This window comes from Recurvomyces mirabilis (assembly GCF_035927965.1).
Source record: "Recurvomyces mirabilis strain CCFEE 5264 chromosome Unknown scaffold_2, whole genome shotgun sequence".
In the NCBI taxonomy this organism is placed as follows: Eukaryota; Fungi; Ascomycota; class Dothideomycetes; order Mycosphaerellales; family Teratosphaeriaceae; genus Recurvomyces; species Recurvomyces mirabilis.
Genome location: NW_027041936.1, coordinates 119,386 through 140,107, shown reverse-complemented (window position 1 = coordinate 140,107; position 20,722 = coordinate 119,386). Strand labels below are relative to the sequence as shown.

General features: G+C 53.8%; 8 protein-coding genes across 8 annotated transcripts; 2 read left to right on the top strand and 6 right to left on the bottom strand.

Moving 5' to 3' along the window:
* Window positions 1–519: 519 nt before the first annotated feature.
* On the bottom strand, window positions 520–2,951 carry LKH1 (serine threonine protein kinase CMGC group; the record flags this gene model as incomplete). Its single annotated transcript, XM_064833495.1, has 3 exons — window positions 520–1,115; window positions 1,181–1,682; window positions 1,737–2,951. 3 exons carry the CDS (start codon window positions 2,949–2,951, stop codon window positions 520–522), a joined length of 2,313 nt encoding a protein of 770 aa, XP_064698456.1.
* Window positions 2,952–4,137: 1,186 nt separating this feature from the next.
* LTS14_000783 (uncharacterized protein) lies at window positions 4,138–7,302 on the bottom strand (the record flags this gene model as incomplete). Its single annotated transcript, XM_064833494.1, has 2 exons — window positions 4,138–4,503; window positions 4,648–7,302. The coding sequence occupies 2 exons, from the start codon at window positions 7,300–7,302 to the stop codon at window positions 4,138–4,140; spliced, it is 3,021 nt and encodes a 1,006-aa protein (XP_064698455.1).
* Window positions 7,303–8,015: 713 nt separating this feature from the next.
* On the top strand, window positions 8,016–8,569 carry LTS14_000782 (uncharacterized protein; the record flags this gene model as incomplete). The annotated part of the gene is made up of 2 exons (XM_064833493.1): window positions 8,016–8,041; window positions 8,281–8,569. The coding sequence occupies 2 exons, from the start codon at window positions 8,016–8,018 to the stop codon at window positions 8,567–8,569; spliced, it is 315 nt and encodes a 104-aa protein (XP_064698454.1).
* Window positions 8,570–8,776: 207 nt separating this feature from the next.
* LTS14_000781 (uncharacterized protein) lies at window positions 8,777–10,400 on the bottom strand (the record flags this gene model as incomplete). The annotated part of the gene is made up of 3 exons (XM_064833492.1): window positions 8,777–9,636; window positions 9,688–9,798; window positions 9,860–10,400. The coding sequence occupies 3 exons, from the start codon at window positions 10,398–10,400 to the stop codon at window positions 8,777–8,779; spliced, it is 1,512 nt and encodes a 503-aa protein (XP_064698453.1).
* A 1,782-nt stretch (window positions 10,401–12,182) lies between these two features.
* Window positions 12,183–14,380, top strand: LEU4 (2-isopropylmalate synthase (Alpha-isopropylmalate synthase) (Alpha-IPM synthetase); the record flags this gene model as incomplete). Its single annotated transcript, XM_064833491.1, has 3 exons — window positions 12,183–12,196; window positions 12,237–14,055; window positions 14,153–14,380. The coding sequence occupies 3 exons, from the start codon at window positions 12,183–12,185 to the stop codon at window positions 14,378–14,380; spliced, it is 2,061 nt and encodes a 686-aa protein (XP_064698452.1).
* Window positions 14,381–14,611: 231 nt separating this feature from the next.
* On the bottom strand, window positions 14,612–16,261 carry LTS14_000779 (uncharacterized protein; the record flags this gene model as incomplete). Its single annotated transcript, XM_064833490.1, has 1 exon — window positions 14,612–16,261. The coding sequence occupies one exon, from the start codon at window positions 16,259–16,261 to the stop codon at window positions 14,612–14,614; it is 1,650 nt and encodes a 549-aa protein (XP_064698451.1).
* Window positions 16,262–16,973: 712 nt separating this feature from the next.
* On the bottom strand, window positions 16,974–18,572 carry LTS14_000778 (uncharacterized protein; the record flags this gene model as incomplete). Its single annotated transcript, XM_064833489.1, has 1 exon — window positions 16,974–18,572. The coding sequence occupies one exon, from the start codon at window positions 18,570–18,572 to the stop codon at window positions 16,974–16,976; it is 1,599 nt and encodes a 532-aa protein (XP_064698450.1).
* Window positions 18,573–19,218: 646 nt separating this feature from the next.
* On the bottom strand, window positions 19,219–20,616 carry LTS14_000777 (uncharacterized protein; the record flags this gene model as incomplete). The annotated part of the gene is made up of 2 exons (XM_064833488.1): window positions 19,219–19,427; window positions 19,482–20,616. 2 exons carry the CDS (start codon window positions 20,614–20,616, stop codon window positions 19,219–19,221), a joined length of 1,344 nt encoding a protein of 447 aa, XP_064698449.1.
* Between the last annotated feature and the right edge of the window lie 106 nt (window positions 20,617–20,722).

Genomic DNA, 20,722 nt, shown 5'->3' with positions numbered 1-20,722 from the left:
TGTGCTTGATGCGTCGTAGGGCGCGTTGCAGAAAGAGAAGCAATGCGGTTTTGCCAAGGCGGTGAGTAATCATCCTACACAACCTCGCTCGCTCATTGGTCTGTTCCTGTCTCATTAGCCGGAAACAAGACAGAGTGACTGACGGTCAGTACCGTCCGATACAGCGACACAGATACCGCACCAGACCCCCTTGCTTTGCCAGGTCAAAATCACCCCAAGCCCGTTGGCGTCGTCAATTCCATTCACCGTCGACGGGCAGCACAATGTGTATCAGACGCCGAGCTCCATAGTCGGAGGCAGAGAAAGGGCCCTCGTGAGCATTGCATTGCATGCACATACGTTCTTTATGGAGTATTCGAACGCCATCCCGTATGCCATCGTATATCTCATGACAACCATGACGAGCACAGAGCAAACCAAGCATCAGAAGTCCGACCCTCGTCGCCATCTCCTCTGACTCTTGCCATCCACAGCCACAGAAAGTCCACGCAAAGGGCCAAATCCAGCCCAACACCCTCACTACCGCCTACCCCCCGCATACCCCCCCTGCGCCGCCGTCGCACCCGCCCTAGCCTGCTGTCCCTGCCCGCTCTCCCGTTCCCTTTCAATCCTCTCCCTCTCCACCCTAATCCTCCCGGCCTCAGTCCCATCATCCTCCACCAACTCCTCAAACCAAGGATGCTTCAGCGCCTCGCGCGCCGTAATCCTCTTCTTGGGATCATACACGAAAATCTTCCTCAACAGATCCAAAAACAACTGGTTAAAGCGCGCCTGGCTCCCACTAGCGGCCGGTGCGCCAGAAGAAGAATGCGGGACGGGGATGATATCCTCTAACCTCTTCATGCCTCGCACGAAACGTTTACTTTGGCGCGGTGTATCCGGTAAAGGGTAGGCGAGGTGCAAGTTCTTGAAGAAGCGGGCGGGAGAATTGCGGTCACCGCGTTTGCTCGTGCGGTTCACTTCTTTGATCAGGGATTTGTCTATGGGTGAGCCGATGACGGCTTCCATCATGGCGAGGTGCTCGCAGCAGTCGTGGGTTTGAAAGAGGGCGTCGCCGGTCCAGCATTCGACTAGGATGCAGCCGAGGGACCAGAGGTCGATGGGGTGCGACCAGCCTGGTGGGGAGCTGATGTTAGCAGTGGATTTAGTTTTAAGGCTCTGGTGGGGTTTTGGGACTTACCGATTCCGAGGATGATTTCCGGCGCCCGATAATGCCTCGTACTCACAACGGAGCTATGATACTCATCATCGAACGTCGCACTCCCAAAATCTATCAGGTTGATCTGCGGCGTAAGCAACACCTTCCTGAACTTTGCACTCCTGGCATTCAATGTCGAAGATGCTGGAATATTCCTGTTATATGTGAAAGTCTGGTAGGCATGGCTGATCAGAAGGATGTTCTCCGGCTTCAAGTCCGTATGGATGAGATTCAAGTCGTGTAGGAATGCAATGGAGCCTAGTAATTGTCGTGCGAAAGCTTGGATGTGCGAGCCTGGGAAGGGTACGAAGCCGCCTTGTTTTAAAAAGTCGAAGACTGAGAGGCCGAGGAGGGGTGTGACGATGCAGATGTGACCTCGCCAGTCGAAGCAGTCGCGGAGTTGGATACAGCGATTTCGGTTGTGTTCGTCTGCTGAGCGAAGGGTCTGTAACACACGAAGTTCGATCCGGCTGGCGTCTCGGTACTGTGATCAACACGGTCAGCAGATGTACACCTGGTTGTAACAATGCATGCGTACCTTCGGCACAGCCCTAATAACTTTCACAGCCACCTCCTTCCTCGACCTCAAATCCATAGCTCTGACTACTTTGCCAAAGGTGCCTTGGCCAAGCAGATCGAGCAGAGTATACTTCTCACCCAATCGACTATTCTCGTGAACAAGATAATGACCATCCTCATCATCGATCTTCTCATTCGTCTTATGTCGATCATGCAGGACAGGCACCTGGACCTCCTTCTGCTTCTTATACTGCTTCGGTGGCGGCACATACTCTCCATACTCTGCCAGATAGCCTCTCGGGCCCGATCGCTCAGTCTCCTGCTTCTTGCGCTCGGTTTCGGATGTCCTCGTTGTTCGTTTCCGCTTCTGGCCAGTTTGCGTGCTGTCTAGTCTGCTGCTGGTGCTACCATTCGAGCCGAGTGACGTTGGTGCGGTCGTGTTGACGAGACTGTCTGTGGATTTGCCATTGGAGTAGGGCGTGTTGGTGGCGCTGTAGTTTGGAATGTCAGCGCCAACAGCATTCACCCGCCGTCTCTTGTCGACGTGATGTGGTGCCGAAGTGCCGTTCGTCTGCGGCAGTGGTCGTGCTTGTGGTACCTGCTGCTGTGCTCCAGCCTGTGTGTCCTCTGGCACCGGACTATCATCGTCGTGGATGACAATGATCTCTTTTGGTGCCAAGCCGCCATAGTAGCTCTCCCAATCCACGTCTTTGTCTCTTCTTCGTTTTCTCTCCATACTAGATTGTTGCGCCTCAGCACGTGCTGCTGCTGTGGCAGTGTAAGATGTTTGAGCTGCAGACGTCACTGGTTGCTGCTGCACACGTGCTTCGTGACGTGGATCCGGCTGAGGTAATGTTCTCGAGTACCGACTTGCCGCACTATTCGTCCTTGCGATCTCGTCTCTTCCACTTGCGTGCTGCTGCTGCTGCTGCTGCAGTGACGATAGGTCACTGTTGTGATATGAGCCGTACTCAGCACCTCCTCTTGCTTGGCCGTGGCTGCTAGTATAGCCGTTGCTCATGCCGCTTTGTGAGCGTGGTGGGGGCGGCAAAGGATGAAGCTGTACGTTGCTGGTCGGCCTGGTCGGTATTGAATTGTGGTGAAAATTGATGTTGCTGCTTGGCCTCGGCGGCGGCAGATACCGTTCTTGGGGTGAGGGGAGGTATGTCTGGCGGTGGTGGTCGAAATGCTGGTGTGGTGGCAGCGCTTGTGTGAGCGTCTGCGGAGTGGACATTGCGGCTCTTCACCGCATGGGTGTATGTGAGGTGGTGTCGACTGTGGAAGCCAATGTGAGGTAGATGGGCGGGTTAGTCGCTATTGATGCCTATCCGGCCTTTTCTGGCGTGGATGAAGACGTCGTAGGCTTGATTCGCTGGTGTACGCTGGCAAAGAAGCGCCGCCCTGCTTCACGCCGCCACAAGTACCGTGTGCACTCTCTCCTGCCAAGTTAGGCGTGTGAATGCGTGGTAGATGCTTCGTACTGCCTGCTGGGTGAATGCTCAACACGTCTGATCCTAAATCTGCAGTCAAATGGAGCCGATTCCGACCAGCAACAATGCAGTTGCTAAGCACGAGCTCGCGAATAATGACTCGGCGAAAACAAGGCGGGCCTGAGGTCACGACATGGGATTGTGTCAAGTAATTCGTGTTCGTCGTTATCGGGGGAGGTCATCCAAACATAATTGAGGGCACTGAGAGGACATTACAGGGCAGTAGAAGAACCCACGATTTCGACACCATCATCGCTTCAGACGTGCGCCAGTTCGCTTTCGTGCACGGTTCAGCAGACGTGCTCCGCAACGAGAAACATCAGTGATCGAGCACACCTTTCCCAAACTTTCCTCTCCCACCTCTGCCTTGTTCTTCCTTCTCACCGCCTACTAGCATCAGAATCTACCACTCTACTGCTTCAAAGCCACGATCTCATGTCCTCGGCATTCTTTGCTGCTGTTCAGTACTGCTACATCTGTGTGAGACAGCCATTGCCTGATGAAGCCGGCGAAAAACCCGGGGTTAAGGCACACTTATCCTTCTCTTGGACCCTAGGTACTCCACTCCACTTTGGCGGCGTCAGCAGGAAGAACATGCTACGTCAACCTGCACCTGCACCACGATAGCTTTGACAGCTAATACTTCACGTTCGTGGTCATGTGAGCCTCATGAATAACAAATGCTAAGCACTGAAGCTTTTGTATGGTTGTATCGACATGGACCATGGCGTTCTATGTCTGACGAGTTGGCACTCAACGTCTTAGGCGACGGCTGATGGGATTCCGAGACTTCACGAACCTACACCATTCCCACACCAGCCCACTTCCTAACAGATACACACGGGATAGTCCCTCGAGGATTTATTCAACATTCATCCGCACCTAAGTCAAAAGCCTTGGTGGCGCCACTTCAAACCAGTTGCAAGGCACTCAGCCAAGATATATTAGTTTGTCCTCACACTGACCTGCTAGCCATGCCGCTTTCGACACCCATCCCAAGCCCTTACGGTTGGATACTCCAGTCCGGGCGTCAGTCTCGACCAACATGACAGTATAAGCAGGAAAAGCATCGTCTGAGCTACCAGGAGCCAAGGAGGAAGAGTGTGCTTCGTTCACCACGAAGACCTGGATCTTATTCATGCCGATTGAAATACTCCTGTCTTCGTGGCTGTCAAGTGCTGCGACACCCACGACATGCTGCTCGGCGTCAAGGATATTCAGCTCCTCGCCTACCGCGGATAAGTGATACCGATCTGACCAGCTCGCCCAGAAGATGAGATGGCGATTGCTGACGTGCTGTAACAGCAAAGTTGAGAGGTCAGAAAGCATTGGATCCTGTCTGTTCCTCCCACGAGCTTCCCATTCCAGCGGCATGTCTTCACCACCTAGACCTGGTATTCCTCGACTGGTCCCATTCAATGGCTGAAGCCTAGCACTCACCGCATCAAACACGAAGTAGCGCAGCAGAGGTCGAACGCCTTCGATCGAGATGAACTGACCGGCCTCATCCCGTCGGATCGATATCAGATCAGCGTACTTCACCCTCCCTCTCCATCCAGCCCAGGACCAGGAAGGAAAACCAAGCTGTGCATCACGTCTCGTTACTGACTCCACGGGCCGCCACATAAGAGCGACATCGAGCAAGACCGTTGGAAGACCATATAAGCAAGGCGACTCGAACGCTTTTGAGAAGATGCGTAGTAACCCAGCAAGCGCATTCACTGCATCACTTTCGTAGGACATACTTCGCTGAGTATACTGCGCCACTACACGTGCATATTCGCTAAAGGTGGCCGAACGCACGAGGTGTGTACGACCATGACGAGTGATCTCGAAACTGCCGTCTTTCCAGTGTGTGTCCACGCCGACACCGAGATGCTGAGGTTTCAAGGCCAGCCAGTCGAGCTCCGGAGTTTCGTAGCCGCAGTCCTGAGCGAGCATGTCTTCTTTCGCGATCATGCCGCGGCAGTGCCATGTCATCTCGTTGTCGGAGAAGAAAAGTAGCCGACGAGAGAGCAGTTTCTCCTGAAAGGTCCAGGCTCGAGCCTGCCATGTTGAAGTCCCTGGCGGAAGTGGTTGTGTAGTCTCGGGCTGGGATGGCGCGATGATAGTGATGTTGTTTTTGGCGGGAGCTGTCAGCTGTACCACTTGTCTGGACGAATTAGATCTGCTGTCGACACCACTCCCACTGACCTCTATCCTCACGCCCGCAAATCCAGCATCGGCGTGCGTGCCGGCAGCCGCAGTAATGGTGCACAATGCAGACCCATACACCGAGTCCATCTGATCAATCTGTGCCTGAGACTCCGTGCATGGCTCCTGTAGTATGCATAAAGCATCCACCCATAAGTACCGCTCACCCATGGCTTTGACAACTTGCATTGCGCTCAATATAGTCCGCGGTAAGCTGTCGAGGTATCCCCTTAGCCCAAATGGTCTTGAAAGCTCCTCGAGATTCGTGTACCGCAGCTTCAGCATCCCCGCACCGCCCCATACATAGCTGAGCGCGACGAACCGACATTCCCGCGGATCTGGGACTCGGAGAACTTGTAGGCGTTCCACATCGATAACTCGAAGGAATCTGGGCTTGTCCAGTGCCAGCGCCCAGCCGTGCTCACTGCAGTGAGGACTATGATGCATCTCGCACGTTTTCAACCACAGCTTCGCCATCTCCACATCGATCCAGTGCTTGTCCAGCACATGGCCGTAGGACAATCCTACCTCGGGATTGTTATGGACTGAGATGCCGTTCTTCACTGCGCGAAGCATGAAGTGGCTCACTACCTCCTGCTCCGCTCCTAGTTTATTGCTCGAAGCGAAAAGATCTACCCACATGAGACCTGGCTTCTCGGCGCCAGATTTCGAGACAGTGATTATGATCGTGGCACTGGCGGGGAATTGTCGGGATTTCTCTCTACCTCGCTCGACACCGGCTCTGTATCTTTGCGCACCAGTCTGCCTCAAGTCTTTTCGCTGTAGTACTATAGGTCTCCCCGCGGCGGATCGGATCAGGACTTTATAGCCTACATGCCGAGTTCGCTTCGCTACACCGAGGAGGTATTCGGATGCCGGTCCGACAACTTGGGTGGCGCCTTCGTGCCTGTCTTCGCTTTTGCCAAAGGGCCAGCTTGCGTCTTGGTGGATGTGGCCTTGTGAGATCCAGTCGCGGAAGGGGAGGTTCCTGAGGTGTTCTTGCTCGATGTGCTGTCGTATGTTGCCTGCTGATAGTGGATCGTTCTCGGTTCGTGAGAGCATGGAGACGAGGAGTCGGCAGATTACGCACCATGGATAGTGGAGTGCTACTCGGGAGAGGGGGGATGTCCAGCAGACGTATGGGTCTTTGGTGTTGTCGGCGTTACTGGTGAAGCAGCTAGTGAGGTCGAGCATGGCGCATCGGCTACATAGACCGGGTTTCCCGAGCTGGAGTCTCGATAAGTCGGAAAGATCTTCTGCGGTCTGGGTGAAGGCTTTTGGTACGGGGATGTCGTTGACGACTTTCGTGATGCCTGAGTGGACTTCTTCGAAAGCTTTTGATATGTTCTGCCCAGCTTGCTGGAATACTCCGGGCGTTTGCCGTTGAATCTGGTCGAGGGTGTTCTGTGCACCATTCGTGGCGCTCCGAGCAGCTTTGGGCACTTCTCGTTGGACAAAGGAGGCAGCTTGTTGTAAGCCACCAGTCAATGTCCTGAATACCAGAGGTGGTCTGCTGCCCGCGCCATCGATGGATGCGTCCTCCGTGAGTAGACGGCTCGTGCTCTTGCGAGCCGGTAAGGATGGCCGGCATTCATGCTCGTTGCCGTCATTGGTGTTATCCGAGAGTGTGATCAATGGCTCATTCGCATCTCTATCAAGCTCGTGCCTTCCCAATGCATTCGATCTTGGCAGCGTGACTAGCTTGCCGCTCAGCGACTTGGCTTTGGGTGGAATGATAGGTCGTTGCTTGTCTTGTATTGCGAAAGATATGGAATCTTTCTTGGCTGCATCTGGGCGCGCTGAGGGGCGTTGGGGAAGCGCGGGTCGTTCTTCCCGTTCTTCGTTACGACCAAATTTCCTCGATGTGTTCTCGTATGCACGCATGCGCTCTCGAACACTCATCATTGCTGCAGACGACGCTGCCACACATACACGGCACCTCCGACACGTCGATGAGGCATTATCGGGGGCGACACTCGGCATTTGAACAATGGAGTTGACCTAGTTCAATGAGATTGGTGGCGCAGCAGTAGGATTGGGGGCCGAAAGACTGGCATCGTTGTAGCACTATGGCTCTCTTCTTCAAGCGGCAAACAACGACATGTCGCCATTGCGATCAACTGGCTGGTCTTGTGACCGCAGAATACGTCCGGCGTAGAAATACGTACAGCACATATCGCGCCGCTCGATTAGTGGGACGCTGAGGTTGATACGTAAGTAATCACTTCTGGGCCAGAGGGTGCCGACACAACGTATCAAGCCGCTAGCATTTCGAAAGCTGTGACGGCCGTCGTCGCGAGCGGACTGATCGATTATGGAACTCTGGCTCCAAATACGCAAGTCGTCAATCAAGGTTCTTGTACAGAAAACTATTCCCGCGCTGTAGTGTATAGTTCTACGCCAAGCAGCGTTGGAGAAGCTGTCACGCCGAGACCGTGATTCAAAACTTGGGGACTGAAATCATTTCTGAAAGAGATCTGTTCTGCTTTGCAACACATTAGCAGGTGAGGCATGTGTACATATCGGCCGTAAGCTGGTATCTCTCGGATGTCGAGCTTCCGTCGTTCTCGTTCCTACGCATGACCTTTGCGACTGCGCCACCACGTCAACTCAAGATGGCTGTGTCTGCGAGCGTTGCGAGGTGCGATTGCGAGAATCGCGAACACACCCATCCAGTGTCCGGAATAATATATAGACTGCGAGGGCAGTCCCCAAATGAATCACGACAGATATATTTGCAATACTCAAGAATCTACTACGCTTCAGACTGAATACCCCTACGGATTCGCGAAACACAACAACACTATTTCATCTGCACAGTCAGCATCGCCACCCCCTTCAGCCGTCACTCTTCCGTCGCTTTTGAACAGCATAACTCAGGCTCACCAATACCCGGCCTCTCGATACTACGATGGTCTTCTTCATCCCGGTCCTCCTGGTCATCGCCGGCGTTGCCCTCGTCAAACAAGCCAAGGAGCACAAAAAGGAGAAGCGCAGCTTGAAGATTAAGAATGCCACGAAAGGCCACGGGACTGTCTACTACAACGCTGCCGCTCAAGACACGAAGCTTCAGGACGGCATGGAGCAATCGGAGGTGTTGCCAGTATATCGCCACGTCGATAATGAGGATGTGACGTTACCGGTTTACAGCATGAAGGTCGCCTCATGAGAGAGAGGGTTCTGATAGCTGCGAGCTGCGAAGATTGTTTAGCAAGGAGTTTGGGCCAGAGAATAGTATAAGCACTCGTTCGCTGCCAGGTCTGCTGTTCAGATTTTAAACAACGACTTTTATTGTCATGTTTTCGAGCATTGTCTCATGGCTACGGTCCCAGTCATGCTAGACTCATGCCACATTCATGCGACATCACATCCTCACTCAAGCCAGACTAGCCTGCACAAGGAAAGTGACATCGTTGTTGAAGCTAGTCGTGGAATCAAAAGCCTCTGGCCCACCCTCACTAGCCACATACCCGACATTGTAGTAGTGCCTGAAGAACCTGGTCGGGTAGCCCCATGCTCTGATTGTGTTTCCCGTTCCACTCAAACCTGCTTGAGGACAGAATGTTGCATCCTCGGCAAAGCTTTGGCTGCCATCGTTGGCGTTGAGCTCGAGCACGAAGTCGTAGTGGCGGATGAAGGAGCCGGGAGTGTCGACGCTCTCGAAGGACACGCAGCCACTGTAGCCAAGGCCGGTCCGGACGGTGAAGCTAGCGGAGCCGCGAGCAGAGGATGGGGATGAGGACGAGACGATCGAGGTTATGACTGATGAGCCGTTGTGCGCGAGGTAGCGATCCGTGTAACCGGGCGTGGTAAGGTGGAATGAGACCTTCGAGCCTACGTTGACGGCTGGGCCGCTGGTAAGAGAGGTTACGGCGTATTTCGCTGCTACCACGTTGGCCTGTACGGAGTTCTCGATAGCATCGGTGGGGTAGCCGGAGGTCATGACGCCCTCGTAGAATGTTCCTTGGCCGGAGATACTGTTGTCCCCACCAATGCCGAGAATGATCGCGCCTTCCTTGTGCATTGGATTGTACCCGGCGGCGTTTGGCCGTGTCCCGCTGTAGTATGTCGACAGACCCCCGGAGGCCGAGTTGCCTCCACGAATGGCCCATTGATTGGGCTCGCCTTTCACCGCGGCTGTCACGAAACGAGACGATTGTGTAGGATCGGCTGTATTCTGCTTGAGATTGTAGCCGGAGAAGAGGCCATTCTCCAAGTCGGCCATGACCCAGGGACCTAGGGATTGTCAGTCTTCGACAAAGGGATGTTACCTATCTTGTCACTAACCATTGCCGCTACCAGTGCCCCAGATTGTGCAGGTACCGTAGTAGATGGCTTCCATGTGTCCGGAGCCTGTGTCTGTGTTGCTCGTCTCCGCGTTCCCGTAGTCGAAGCAACCTAAAAGCGATGGTCAGATTCCATCAAAGCCTTCTTAGGTCTATACGATCCTCCGACTCACAGCCACCGTTGTAGTGAGTGCCGTCCAGGACAGCGTACATCCCTTCTGCTGCATCCCCTGTAGCGATACCAGAGGTGGCGTCATTGCGGTACCCTGTCCCAGGAGAGATGAAGACGCCATATGCTTTCTGCCCATTGAGTGTGACCGGTGCACCAATAGCCGAAGCTGGATTGTCGTAGCCTCCACTTTGTGGGCCCTTGGCTGCTCCACCTGGCGGTGCAGGAGTGAGATGGTTGTTACGGCCAGACTGATCATAGATGGTCGTGATCACACATGTTGTTCCAGAGCAGAAGCTGTCTTGGGCTGCTGCGTTCGCCACGCCTCCGGCCGAGAGAGCACTGATGTCCTGCTTGGCATTATCGGATCCACGCTGGACCTGGTAGAGGCGACCAGAGTAGGAGTTGTAAAGGGCGCGGGTGGTGCCGTGAGCGGCTACGCAAGGAGTGTTGCCAGAGGCATAGATGTCACAAGGGCCTGCGGCAACGAGGGAGGCCGTGGCCAGGAGGCCGGTAGCTCGGTAAAGCTTGGTCCGGGTAGGCATGGTCGTGCCAGCATAAGAATAGCAGAGTAATTGAGGTTTTGGTTTGATTACGATGGTGGCTCGCTTGCATTCTTATATCATTCCCAGCCGCTGCATGTCGTCGTGCATCTGACGATCGAAGTAAAGCATGCCACGGAAGAATCTTGGTACTTGCCTCCATACCAAACCTCCTACAGTATAAGCATCTCGAACACAAGTTAGGCACGAACAAGAAGCTTTGGGGTAATTGACGCGCCTAGATTAGCTAGGTACATCGGGCTGCTTGATGGACATATCATGTGTCTGTAGTCGTCGGGGGTCACGAGGTGAAGCGGCGGAAGAATTCGGATCCCGCCAATACGTTGCAGTGTGTGTACCAGTGACTTTTTGTTAGAGTAAAAACTCTGGCGGTGTAATGGACTTCGCTTCGCTGGAGACCCGATTGCTGTACTTGCAGATCCCTCGGTCTCCACGCTCGGACATGTCTTGATCAGCGTGGATATATGACGAGATCGTTACAGTCCTTGCCGGGCCATGCCCAAGACTGCTGTCCAGGAGTTGTCCAATGGAGGGAGGACAATCTCGCCCGTACTTCCGCTTTGCCTCGCTCGCCGGTAGGTAGTCATGCAGCTTATGCGGGAAAATTGGCGGCTCAGTCTGCACTTCGGAGGGTGCGCAGGTCAATAGCTGCCAGGTGATGCGCAAACATATGCAGGAAGCTGGAGAATATGTGGTGAGAGTTCTGGCCTGTGTGGAGCCGAGATGCCCCGGTGGAGGAAACTTCAGGCCGGAGACACTCTTTGTGCTGCTGCATTGCTTGCTATTATGCAGTAGTGCTTCGCCAAAGTCCATACTATGTCTCCCGCGACTAGTATCGATGTGGTGAAATGGACTGCTGTGAGAGTGCTCAGTATGCTACAGAAGTTTTGCCTTGACTGTCAGAAAGTCTCGCTCATGATGCCAGCACGTTAGTCGCGCGATGTAGGCGTAAGCTAAGTGGTGGGATATCTCCTTTGAGTGGTCTTATTAGTCCTGATCGGTGGTGGGCAGGTAATGGGGCGGCTGAGGCTGCATGATGTTGGTCGTAAGGGTGATAGATTCGTTGCTTGTCTGCCGCTTCTCGCAGGATAACGCTACATACTGTCGAGGGCATGTCCATGCCGAATGAATGATTCTCCCTTGAAATTTAAGCCTGACAGACGTCTACGATGTAGTCATTGTCATTGGTGGCGACTTTATGGGTTTCTATCAACTATGTGGTTCAACACAGAAAGGACTTGGATTGCCTGGTCGTTGATGAAGCTGGCGATGTGGAAAGAAAAGGGCCATATACATCTTCCGTGTTGACCACTATGACATGAGCAGATATTCCGCAACAATAATCGATACAGAACAGAGTCGTGTTGTATCATCTCGTCGGCCGTATGGCTACGGCACGTTGGTGTTCACAACTTTTAAGTGTTCTTGGTGGTGGAGGTGGGAGTACACCGTAGTTGGTCCTGTATCAGAGTAGCCGGTTGGCTACTGTAGCGCGAGAGCGGAACGGCTGCCGGCCCTGCGTCACTGGATTGCGGGGTCGGAAGGGCGTAGGTGAAACATTTTTGTGGGAGAAGAGGGAGAAGAGTCACATTGAAGAAGGGTAATTTTGACATGTTGCCAGCCATTGAATACCATATTCTATATTCCGAGGCGTACAAGTTTCTTACTATCATCTCTGCCCTCACTTAAACACCGTCCCTTCCAGACCCGGCGTAAGTGAGTGCGCGTCCATAGCGATCATGGTAATGTCCGTCTTACCCCACCATGGCCAAGATGAGGTACAAGTAATGCAACATCTACTGAACAAAACACACACAGGCTCAAGGATCCGTCAAAGAAGTACCGCCGCTTCAAACCTCTCGATATCCCCAACCGCCAATGGCCGAGCAAAACCCTCGACAAAGTACCCCGGTGGCTAGCGACCGACCTCCGCGATGGCAACCAATCCCTCGTCGACCCCATGGACGGCGAGCAGAAATTCCGCTACTTCCAGATGTTAGTGAAACTGGGGTATAAAGAGATCGAAATCTCCTATCCTTCGTCAGGAGCGACCGACTTTGACTTCACCCGACGTCTCGTGACCACCCCCGGAGTCGTGCCGAATGATGTCTGGCTCCAAGTCCTGTCGCCGTGTCGGAAAGAGTTGATCAAGCGGACGGTGGAGAGTCTCAAGGGGGCGAAGAAGGCGATCCTCCATCTCTATCTCGCCACTTCGCCGTGTTTTCAGCAGATTGTCTTTGGCATGGATAATGAGCAGAGTATGGCTTTGGCTGTGGAGTGCACGAAATATGCGAGGAGTATCACGAAAGATGACCCCAACTCGGGGGTGGAGGAGTGGGCGTATGAGTTCTCGCCGGAAACTTTCTCCGATTCCGACCCGGAGTTTGTGTTGAAGGTGTGTGAGGGGGTGAAAGCGGCGTGGGAGCCTTCGGTCGAGAATCCCATCATTTTCAACCTCCCCGCGACGGTGGAGATGAGCACACCGAACGTCTATGCCGATCAGATCGAGTTCTTCTGCACAAAGATCTCCGAACGAGAGAAGATTAGTGTGTCTCTTCACCCACACAACGACCGAGGATGTGCAGTTGCGGCGGCAGAGTTGGCACAGATGGCTGGTGCGGATCGAGTAGAAGGTACACTCTTCGGCAACGGCGAGCGAACAGGAAACGTGGATCTCGTAACTCTCGCTCTCAACTTGTATACCCAAGGCATCCACCCCGGCATCGACTTCAGCGACCTGAACAGCGTAATAGATGTAGTGGAAACCTCGAACAAAATCCCCGTCCATCCCCGCCAACCCTACGGCGGCCAACTCGTCGTCTGCGCCTTCTCCGGCTCCCACCAAGACGCCATCAAAAAGGGTTTCCAAGCACGGGAAACAGCTGGCGCGACCTCGACAGATCCGTGGGTTATGCCTTATCTCCCCCTCGACCCGGAAGATATTGGAAGGACGTACGAGGCTATTATTCGCGTGAATAGCCAGAGTGGGAAGGGTGGGGTGGCGTGGATTATCAAACGGACTTTGCAGCTCGATTTACCGAGAGGTTTGCAAGTAGCGTTTAGCAAGATCGTGCAGCGGGAGACGGATATGCTGGGACGAGAAATGCTGCCGAATGAGATCAAGGATCTCTTCACCGAAGCGTACCATCTCAATCGAAATCCGAGGTTCAGTCTGATCGATTACAACATCACCACCGACCGCAGCTCCACCACCACCGCCGCCGCACCACCCACAACAGTAACAACCGACGCATCGAAACCAGCACAGACGACATCAGGCAAAACCGCCCCGTCCCGCAACCTCCTCCGCAAATTCGACGGCGTCATCGAAATCGACGGCACCGAACACCACCTCACCGGTTCAGGAAACGGCGCCCTCTCCGCCCTGGCCCACGCACTCAATAATTTGGGCATCGACATCGATATTGCGGATTATAAGGAACATAGTATTGAAAAGCGGGGTGCGGGGGTGGGAGGAGAGGGGGAGGGAGGCAAGGAGAGGAAGGGCAGGGATACGCAGGCTGCGACTTTTATTGAGTGTACGGCTATGGGGCAGGCGCAGAAGGTGTGGGGGGTGGGGATTCATGAGGATGTGGTGCAGAGTTCGCTGTTTGCGCTGTTGGGGGCTGCTTCTTCCGTGAGTTTTTTCTTTTCTTTTTCCCCTTCCCCCCCTCTTCTCCCTACATGATCTCGCCCCCTCCCGATCGATCGACTCGTAAGCTGATGGGTTGTAGTTCTTGTCCTCACGCCCTTCGACTCCTGTGCCGTTCAGGCCTAAGAGGTCCAATACGCTTGATATGGAGCCTTCGTCTCCATTGTCTGGGGTTCAGGTTGAGTGTGAGGGGAACGGGGCGCCGAAGGGTTCGGCCGATGCGGTGGGGAAGTTGGAGAAGGCTGCTGAGGGGACGGAGAAGGTGAATGATGGGGCCGTGGCGGTAAATGGGGATGGGGAGGCGCATTAGAAGGGCTGTGGTATATATGAGTCAAAAGCATTCCGTGGTTTGGATGTTCGCTCTTGATTATCCCCACTCCCCCCTCCCTTTCCCGTCGATGAGGCTGTCAGAATCGATTGGCTTCCGCACTATGGAGCATTAAAAAAGTTCGCGCTCTTATGCGGCCCCGCCTTCCAGACAAGTGTCTCGTTCGACCGAGTGAGCCATGATGGCATCTAGTTTCCTTCTTTTCGACTTCGTTCATTCCCCAAACGCGGGAAAGCGTCCCAACCACTCCTCAGCCAACCCCTGCTCCCTCTCCAAAACCTCCCGATGCCGCTGACTCCTCACTCGTACGATACAGTCGAATTTCCGCGGCCGGACATTGAATCCGTCCGTGTAAGCGAAGATGTCATATTTCTCCCCATCGATGGATAGGATGTCATAGGCCCAGATCAGCTTGGCTAGAGCAATAAAGAGCGAATTCACCGCTAAATCGGCACCGGGACAGATCCGCCGACCCCAGCCGAAGGAACTATGGCCTGCTCCTTTCGCTGGGTGCGTTTTGGTGCCGGCGTGGGGCTGTTTCTCGATTCCCATCGCGCCTAGTTCGGGGGTGGAGAGGAAGCGGATCGGGTTGAAGAGGTGTGGGTTGGGGTAGTAGGCTGGGTTGAGGTTTATCGCCCAGGTATTTCCTAGGATTGTGGTTCCGGTGGGGATGCGGAAGGTGTTGTATACATCTGGTTCAGTGCTGGCGTGCGGGGTGCCGCCTAGCACGGCTACAGGACGCCAGCGCAGGGTTTCCTTTACAAGGGCGCGAAGGTAGGGGAGGGAGGGTTCGTCGGCGAAGGTTGGGGTTCTGGTGCTGCCGATCATGGAGTCGAGTTCTGCCTGGGCTGTGCGGAGGACGCTTGGGTGGGTTATCAGAGCTAGGAAGGCGGTGCAGAGAGTGGAGGCTGTTGTGTCGCTGCCGGCGCCGAAGAGGGATGCAGGGACGTAGGAAAAGTGGGTCTCGCTTAGGGGGACTGGTTCTTTTTCTCGTAGCTCGAGGAGGAGCTTGCAGAGGCTGTCTGGGACGGTTTCGGGGTTGCCGGTGGCTTTGGCTTGGGCCATGTCTTGCTTCACCATTTCTAGGAGCTGAAGGTTTGCTTTGCCCTCTTCGGCTCCCATGGCTTGGACTTCTCGTTTCCAGGGTGCGAGAAAGGTTGGGAGGAGTGAGAGGAATGGGAAGGTCTCGGCTAGGTACTTTCCGGGTATGTTCAAGCTGGCTTGGAAGTGCATGAAGCGGAACCGGTCGGCAATGACTTGTGCTTTTAGGGAGTCGATGCGGTGGCCGTACGCCACGCAGAAGACGACGCTGCTCGTGAAGCGCTCGAGCTCTTTTTCCCATCCTGATGGATTGTGAAGGAGCGCATTGCATAATCTCGTTGCTTCAGCTTCCTGGGTAGGCTTGTATAATCTCAGCGCCTTTGGGTTGAGAGCCTGATGAAGTAGTTTCCTTCTGATTGACCAAGCCTTTCCGTATGGCTGAGTCAGAATGGAGGAATTGCCATTGTACACTTCGCCCATTACGACCATTCGTGGACGAGAAGAGTACTTTTGTGATTTCTTCTCCATAAGATCTACGGCTATCTGTGGATCGGAAATTATGAGAGTCGGTTTACGGCCGATCCATAGAGTATAGATGCCGCCGTATTGGCGGGACCATTCTTCGAATTGGAGCCAGGGTTGTGATTTGGGTATCAAGTGGTTTGAGCCTAGGAAAGGAAGCGGTATTGGGCCTGGAGGGAGGTGATACCAGGCGTAGACGTCGTAGGCTAGTATTACGCTTGGGATCAGTAGTATCGTTGACAGAATCACCACGAAAGGGTGAGCCAGCAGGATATCGATCATGGTGGTTGGAGACGCCATGTTTGGTAGTGATCGTGGCGTTGCGCGAAAGTATAGAAAGAGTGTATGAACAGAGTGTCTACAAACAAGTGACGGTCTTCACGATTCACATATGTGCTCGGCATGTTGAGAGCGAGCTACTGCCGTGCGTGGAAGTCGGCAGAGCTATGCCATGAGGTTAGAAGCCCCAGAGATGACCGATGCAGTGATGGAGTCTCCGCCAAACGCTCCACTTTTCGGGCTTGGCCGGCTAATGACTGCCATGTGTTCCACAACTGCCCAATGGGGCGAAAAGGCCATGCATACATACAATTTGGAACGTGATGATACAGATCTCCTGTGGGAGGAGAGTTTGATTCTCGGGCTTGACTTTGTAGAGACTGTCCTGAGTGCAAATGAAGGATATCATTCAACTTCTTGCTTTTCGAATGCTATTTGGGATAGGATACAGAGATCAAGGTATATATGCAGCAAAAAGCTATGTACCAAGGAGCCTAATAGACCAAGATTTGAGCGTAATGACCAACTCGAGAAGGGAAGGACAAAGCTCGCAGCCATCGTATACGTCCCACTCTCCTAGTGGCTCGTGGAAAACGGAGGAAGAAAGGGACGCTTAGCACTCGCTCGTAAAACATCGTAGACCTCTTTCGGCATCAAACTCAACGCCCAGCCATATTCAGCCTGGCGTAGCGCAGAAGATATGAATCCTTCTCCCAACTTTCGGAGACTCGACTCATTCTTCTCTTCCTTCAACGTATCCATCATCCACCACCTCCGTACCTTCAACTCCAACCTCAATACTCTGCATCACATCCTTTTGCTCGACTCCGGGCTCACTTCGGGCCCTATGCGAGCCTAGCCTCTCTTCGGGAGCGATACTCATCCTTGTCGCCAACCTCATGGCATCAGCATCACTTACGCCTTCACCATTGATCGCGGCGAATAGCTCCTGGTTGCTCGGGAATGTCCCGTTACCAGCGAGTGTAATGTTTTCGTCTCGCTCCTCGACAACGGCATCTGCGTCCGCCCCATTATCGGGCTCTTGACTCGTGAACAAGCTTGAGCCGAAAATCGTATTGTTGGCACGATTGTCAGGCGCCCATTGATGAAAGGGTTTCAGCTCACCGCTGGGATCTTCGGATTCTCTATGGACGCTTGCGTGGCGGGAAGAGATTCGGCGTTGTGTTGGAGACTTTGTTGTTCTGCGTGAGGTAGTCCGCTGATTATATGCCGATGTCGATGGTGGTGTCAGAGGCAAGTCTGCGGCTGCTCCGCCTTCACCACTTGATATGCGAGGTCCTGATCGCGGTGCTGCGGTGGTGTCGGCAAGGTCATCGCCTTCGTTGTCATCGTTATCAGCGCTGTTGGCACGGCCTGGACTGTGAATGACCCTAGATGAGTGTCTCGAAGAACGTGATAGTGGTCGTGTGCCGTCACGAAGCGGCAGTGATGGGTGCTGGTCTTCCCAAACATTGCTCATCACACTCGGTGCATCGTCCTCGTTATCGCTGTCAATTATGCGGCTCTTGGGGAGTCGTCTAAGCACGCTTTTAGATCCGTCCGAGAACGTTGAGCCTGCCCGACTATTACGTGCCCGCCTACCAGCGCCGGTCATCATGGGATTAGCTCGTAAATATTTGGTCGCTGGACCCTCTCTACTAGATGCCGCCGTCGAGCCCTTCCGCTTCGACCCAGCACCATCTCGAGATGGTCGTGGTGGCGGACCCATAGGACCAGCAAATGCCCCAGGCATGTCGTCATCGTCCTCGAAACCAGAGTCATCGGAGTCATCGGAGTTGATGTCAACGTCCTTCGGGTCGATATCACTCTGCCTGACAATGTCCATCTTTTTCTTCCTGTTCGCGGCCCGCCGCTTACTATCAGTCTTCTTCCACTTCTCCGCCATGTCGAACCAGCTTTGCCAATGCCGAGAAAGTGGCCGGTGGAACGTGATCTCCATCTCCTCAATCCTTGCCAGGTCGGTCTCGGCACAGTACCGCCAAGCGTCATACAGGAACCGCTTCTGCAGCACTCCTTTATGCTTCTTGGCCTTGCTAGGCTGGTTTGCAAGATCGAAGTGCGCGTGCCAGAAGATTTCGCTGTCAAGAGGTTCACGTTTCTGTGGACAGCCGCTTCCGTGGCAGTACAGACCCATCTCTGGCTCTTCGTCATCGTTGGGATCGATCGCGTCGCCTTCGTTGTCTTTAATGATGGGCTCGTAGTATATCTTGGTCCAATCGGCAATCCTCCATCCTACGCAAAGGCGGCCCGGGGACGAGTTGCTTGCATCGCGTGTGCTGCGTCCCTTTCTACGGCTGAAGTCGATAGACATGGTTATGGAGACTGCTTCCAGCTACGTGGAGCTCTGCAACAAGTTCGAGGGTCGAAGATGCTAAGGAAAAAGAGCCAGAAAGCAAGTGGTGCCGTGTAGGCAGCAGGATGACAAGTTGTGCAAAGTCTTGATACAGTTGGCGTTATGATCAGTGCTGAGTGATGGTAGTAGCCGGGTGAAGTAGACTCCGTGACGCTGAGCCAAAGCACGAGTTCGTGACCTCGTTGTGATGTTTCCGGCTGAAGATAACAAGGAAGTGTACAATTTCCACTGAGTTGACTTTTGACTGGGAGTGGATAGCCGTGAAAGCTTGAAGCGTTCGACGTTTTCGAACGTCAAGCGCGGGCCAGATAAGTGGAGTGAGCTTGAGTAGTAGGCTACGACCTATCGCCTCGATTGGAGGTGCCGAAGTGAGGATCTGGTGTGTATCAGTGTCGGAAGATGAGTGGTTGTAGCATATGGATGTTGGGATGCAGAAGTTGGAAGGTGTGAGAAGAGGAAGGTCAAACTCATATACCTGCAAGGCGGCGATCTCGTTATCTACCACGTGATCAGCTATACGAGATGAGGTCGAAGTGAGCGCTCAACGACATTGAAGTGAGGCCTGGCCGTCACTCTGTAAGCAACAAACCATGCTTTGCGGAACCTATACCATCGAAGCATCACCAGGCTCTGCTGTCTTCGCCAATGTCACCTTGATAGGCAGCCTTTCTGTACTCTTCACTGCCTCATCGTAGACATTATAGGCGTGCGTTTCGGCGTCGTGGTTCAGTACCCATTCTTCCCGCTTCAGCTTGATGGCCTCTGGGTTCTCTTTGAGCTTGCTGAAATCGGCTTTGTGCCATGCGTCGCGTGCTAGTGAAGCACTTAGAGGAAAGCTGGGTGATATATGGAGAATTGTAGACTTACTTGTCTCGCCAGTCTTCTGCACCGCTTTGACACGTTCGTATCGTATTTTTTCGTACGTTGGCAACGCATCTTCAATATGCTCCTTCCCGGCCCTCTCCAAGCATACAGCGACAGTCGCACCGTCTTCCATGGCCTGACTTGCTCCCTGTATGGACGTGGGCAAAAAAGGATGAGCAGCATCGCCAATCAAAGCTATCCGTCCTTTGGGTGAGACCCAGGTAGGCAGCGGGTCTCTGTATACCAGCTTCCAGTCTACAAGCTTGTCAGGCGGCGTCATGCGCACGATGGTGTGGACTTCTGGCGCCCAGCCTTCGAGGATCTTGCAAGCGTCTTCATGGTTGCCGGGCTCAGACCAGCCTTCTTGAACATCGCGCTCGTCCTTGTGGGTGAAGACCCAGCTGAATTCCTTGCCTCCCTTGATTGAGGCAGCGAGAAAGTGGATATCAGGACCTAGCCAGCCAGTATGAGTATCACCATTGACAAGGTCTTTGGTGAGGTCATTCTTAGCTAACTCGGAACTGTCCATCCATGCTCTATAGATGGCATAGCCAGAGGCTTTTGGCTTGTCGTCGTACCCTAATACCAACTGGCGTGCTTTACTGCGTACACCATCGGCGCCAAGTACGACATCAGCAACAATGCGCTCGCCATTCGAAATCACCCCAGCTTCGGTATCGGTCTCGAAGAACTCCGTAACTTGCTGACCAAGCTTGATGTCGACTCCTTGCTCGACGGCATGGTCGAAGATGATCTTGTGAATCTCCCCTCTATGACCGTTGTACCGTTCGCCGAAGTTCTGCTGCTCTGAGCCCCAGTACTGAGTGTAGATGTGCTCGCCGTTCCAGTATCGGTACTCCAGCTTGTCACTCTTGTGGCAAATCGGGTCAAGCTTCTTAGGGACACCGGGCCACCTCCCAAAGATACGGCTGGAATTCGACCCGAACGAAATGATGTCGCCTAGCTGTACATTCGTGTTCTTGTACGATTCCAGGATCTGAGCGGTGTGACCATGGCGTACACACTCGATGGCAGCAGTGATACCTGCGAAGCCTGCACCTACTATCACGACATGAATACCCGTTCGCTTAGGCTTTTCACTGGCAGGTACGCCGTCGCCGTCCATGAAGGGAGCCATCTAGTATCGAGTCTCTTTCTGTGGGCTTGAGATGGCTCAAAACCATCAGTCGGCTCGCCATCATGGGCCTGGCATTCATTGCTTCTGTCCTGGGTGCTGTCGGCTG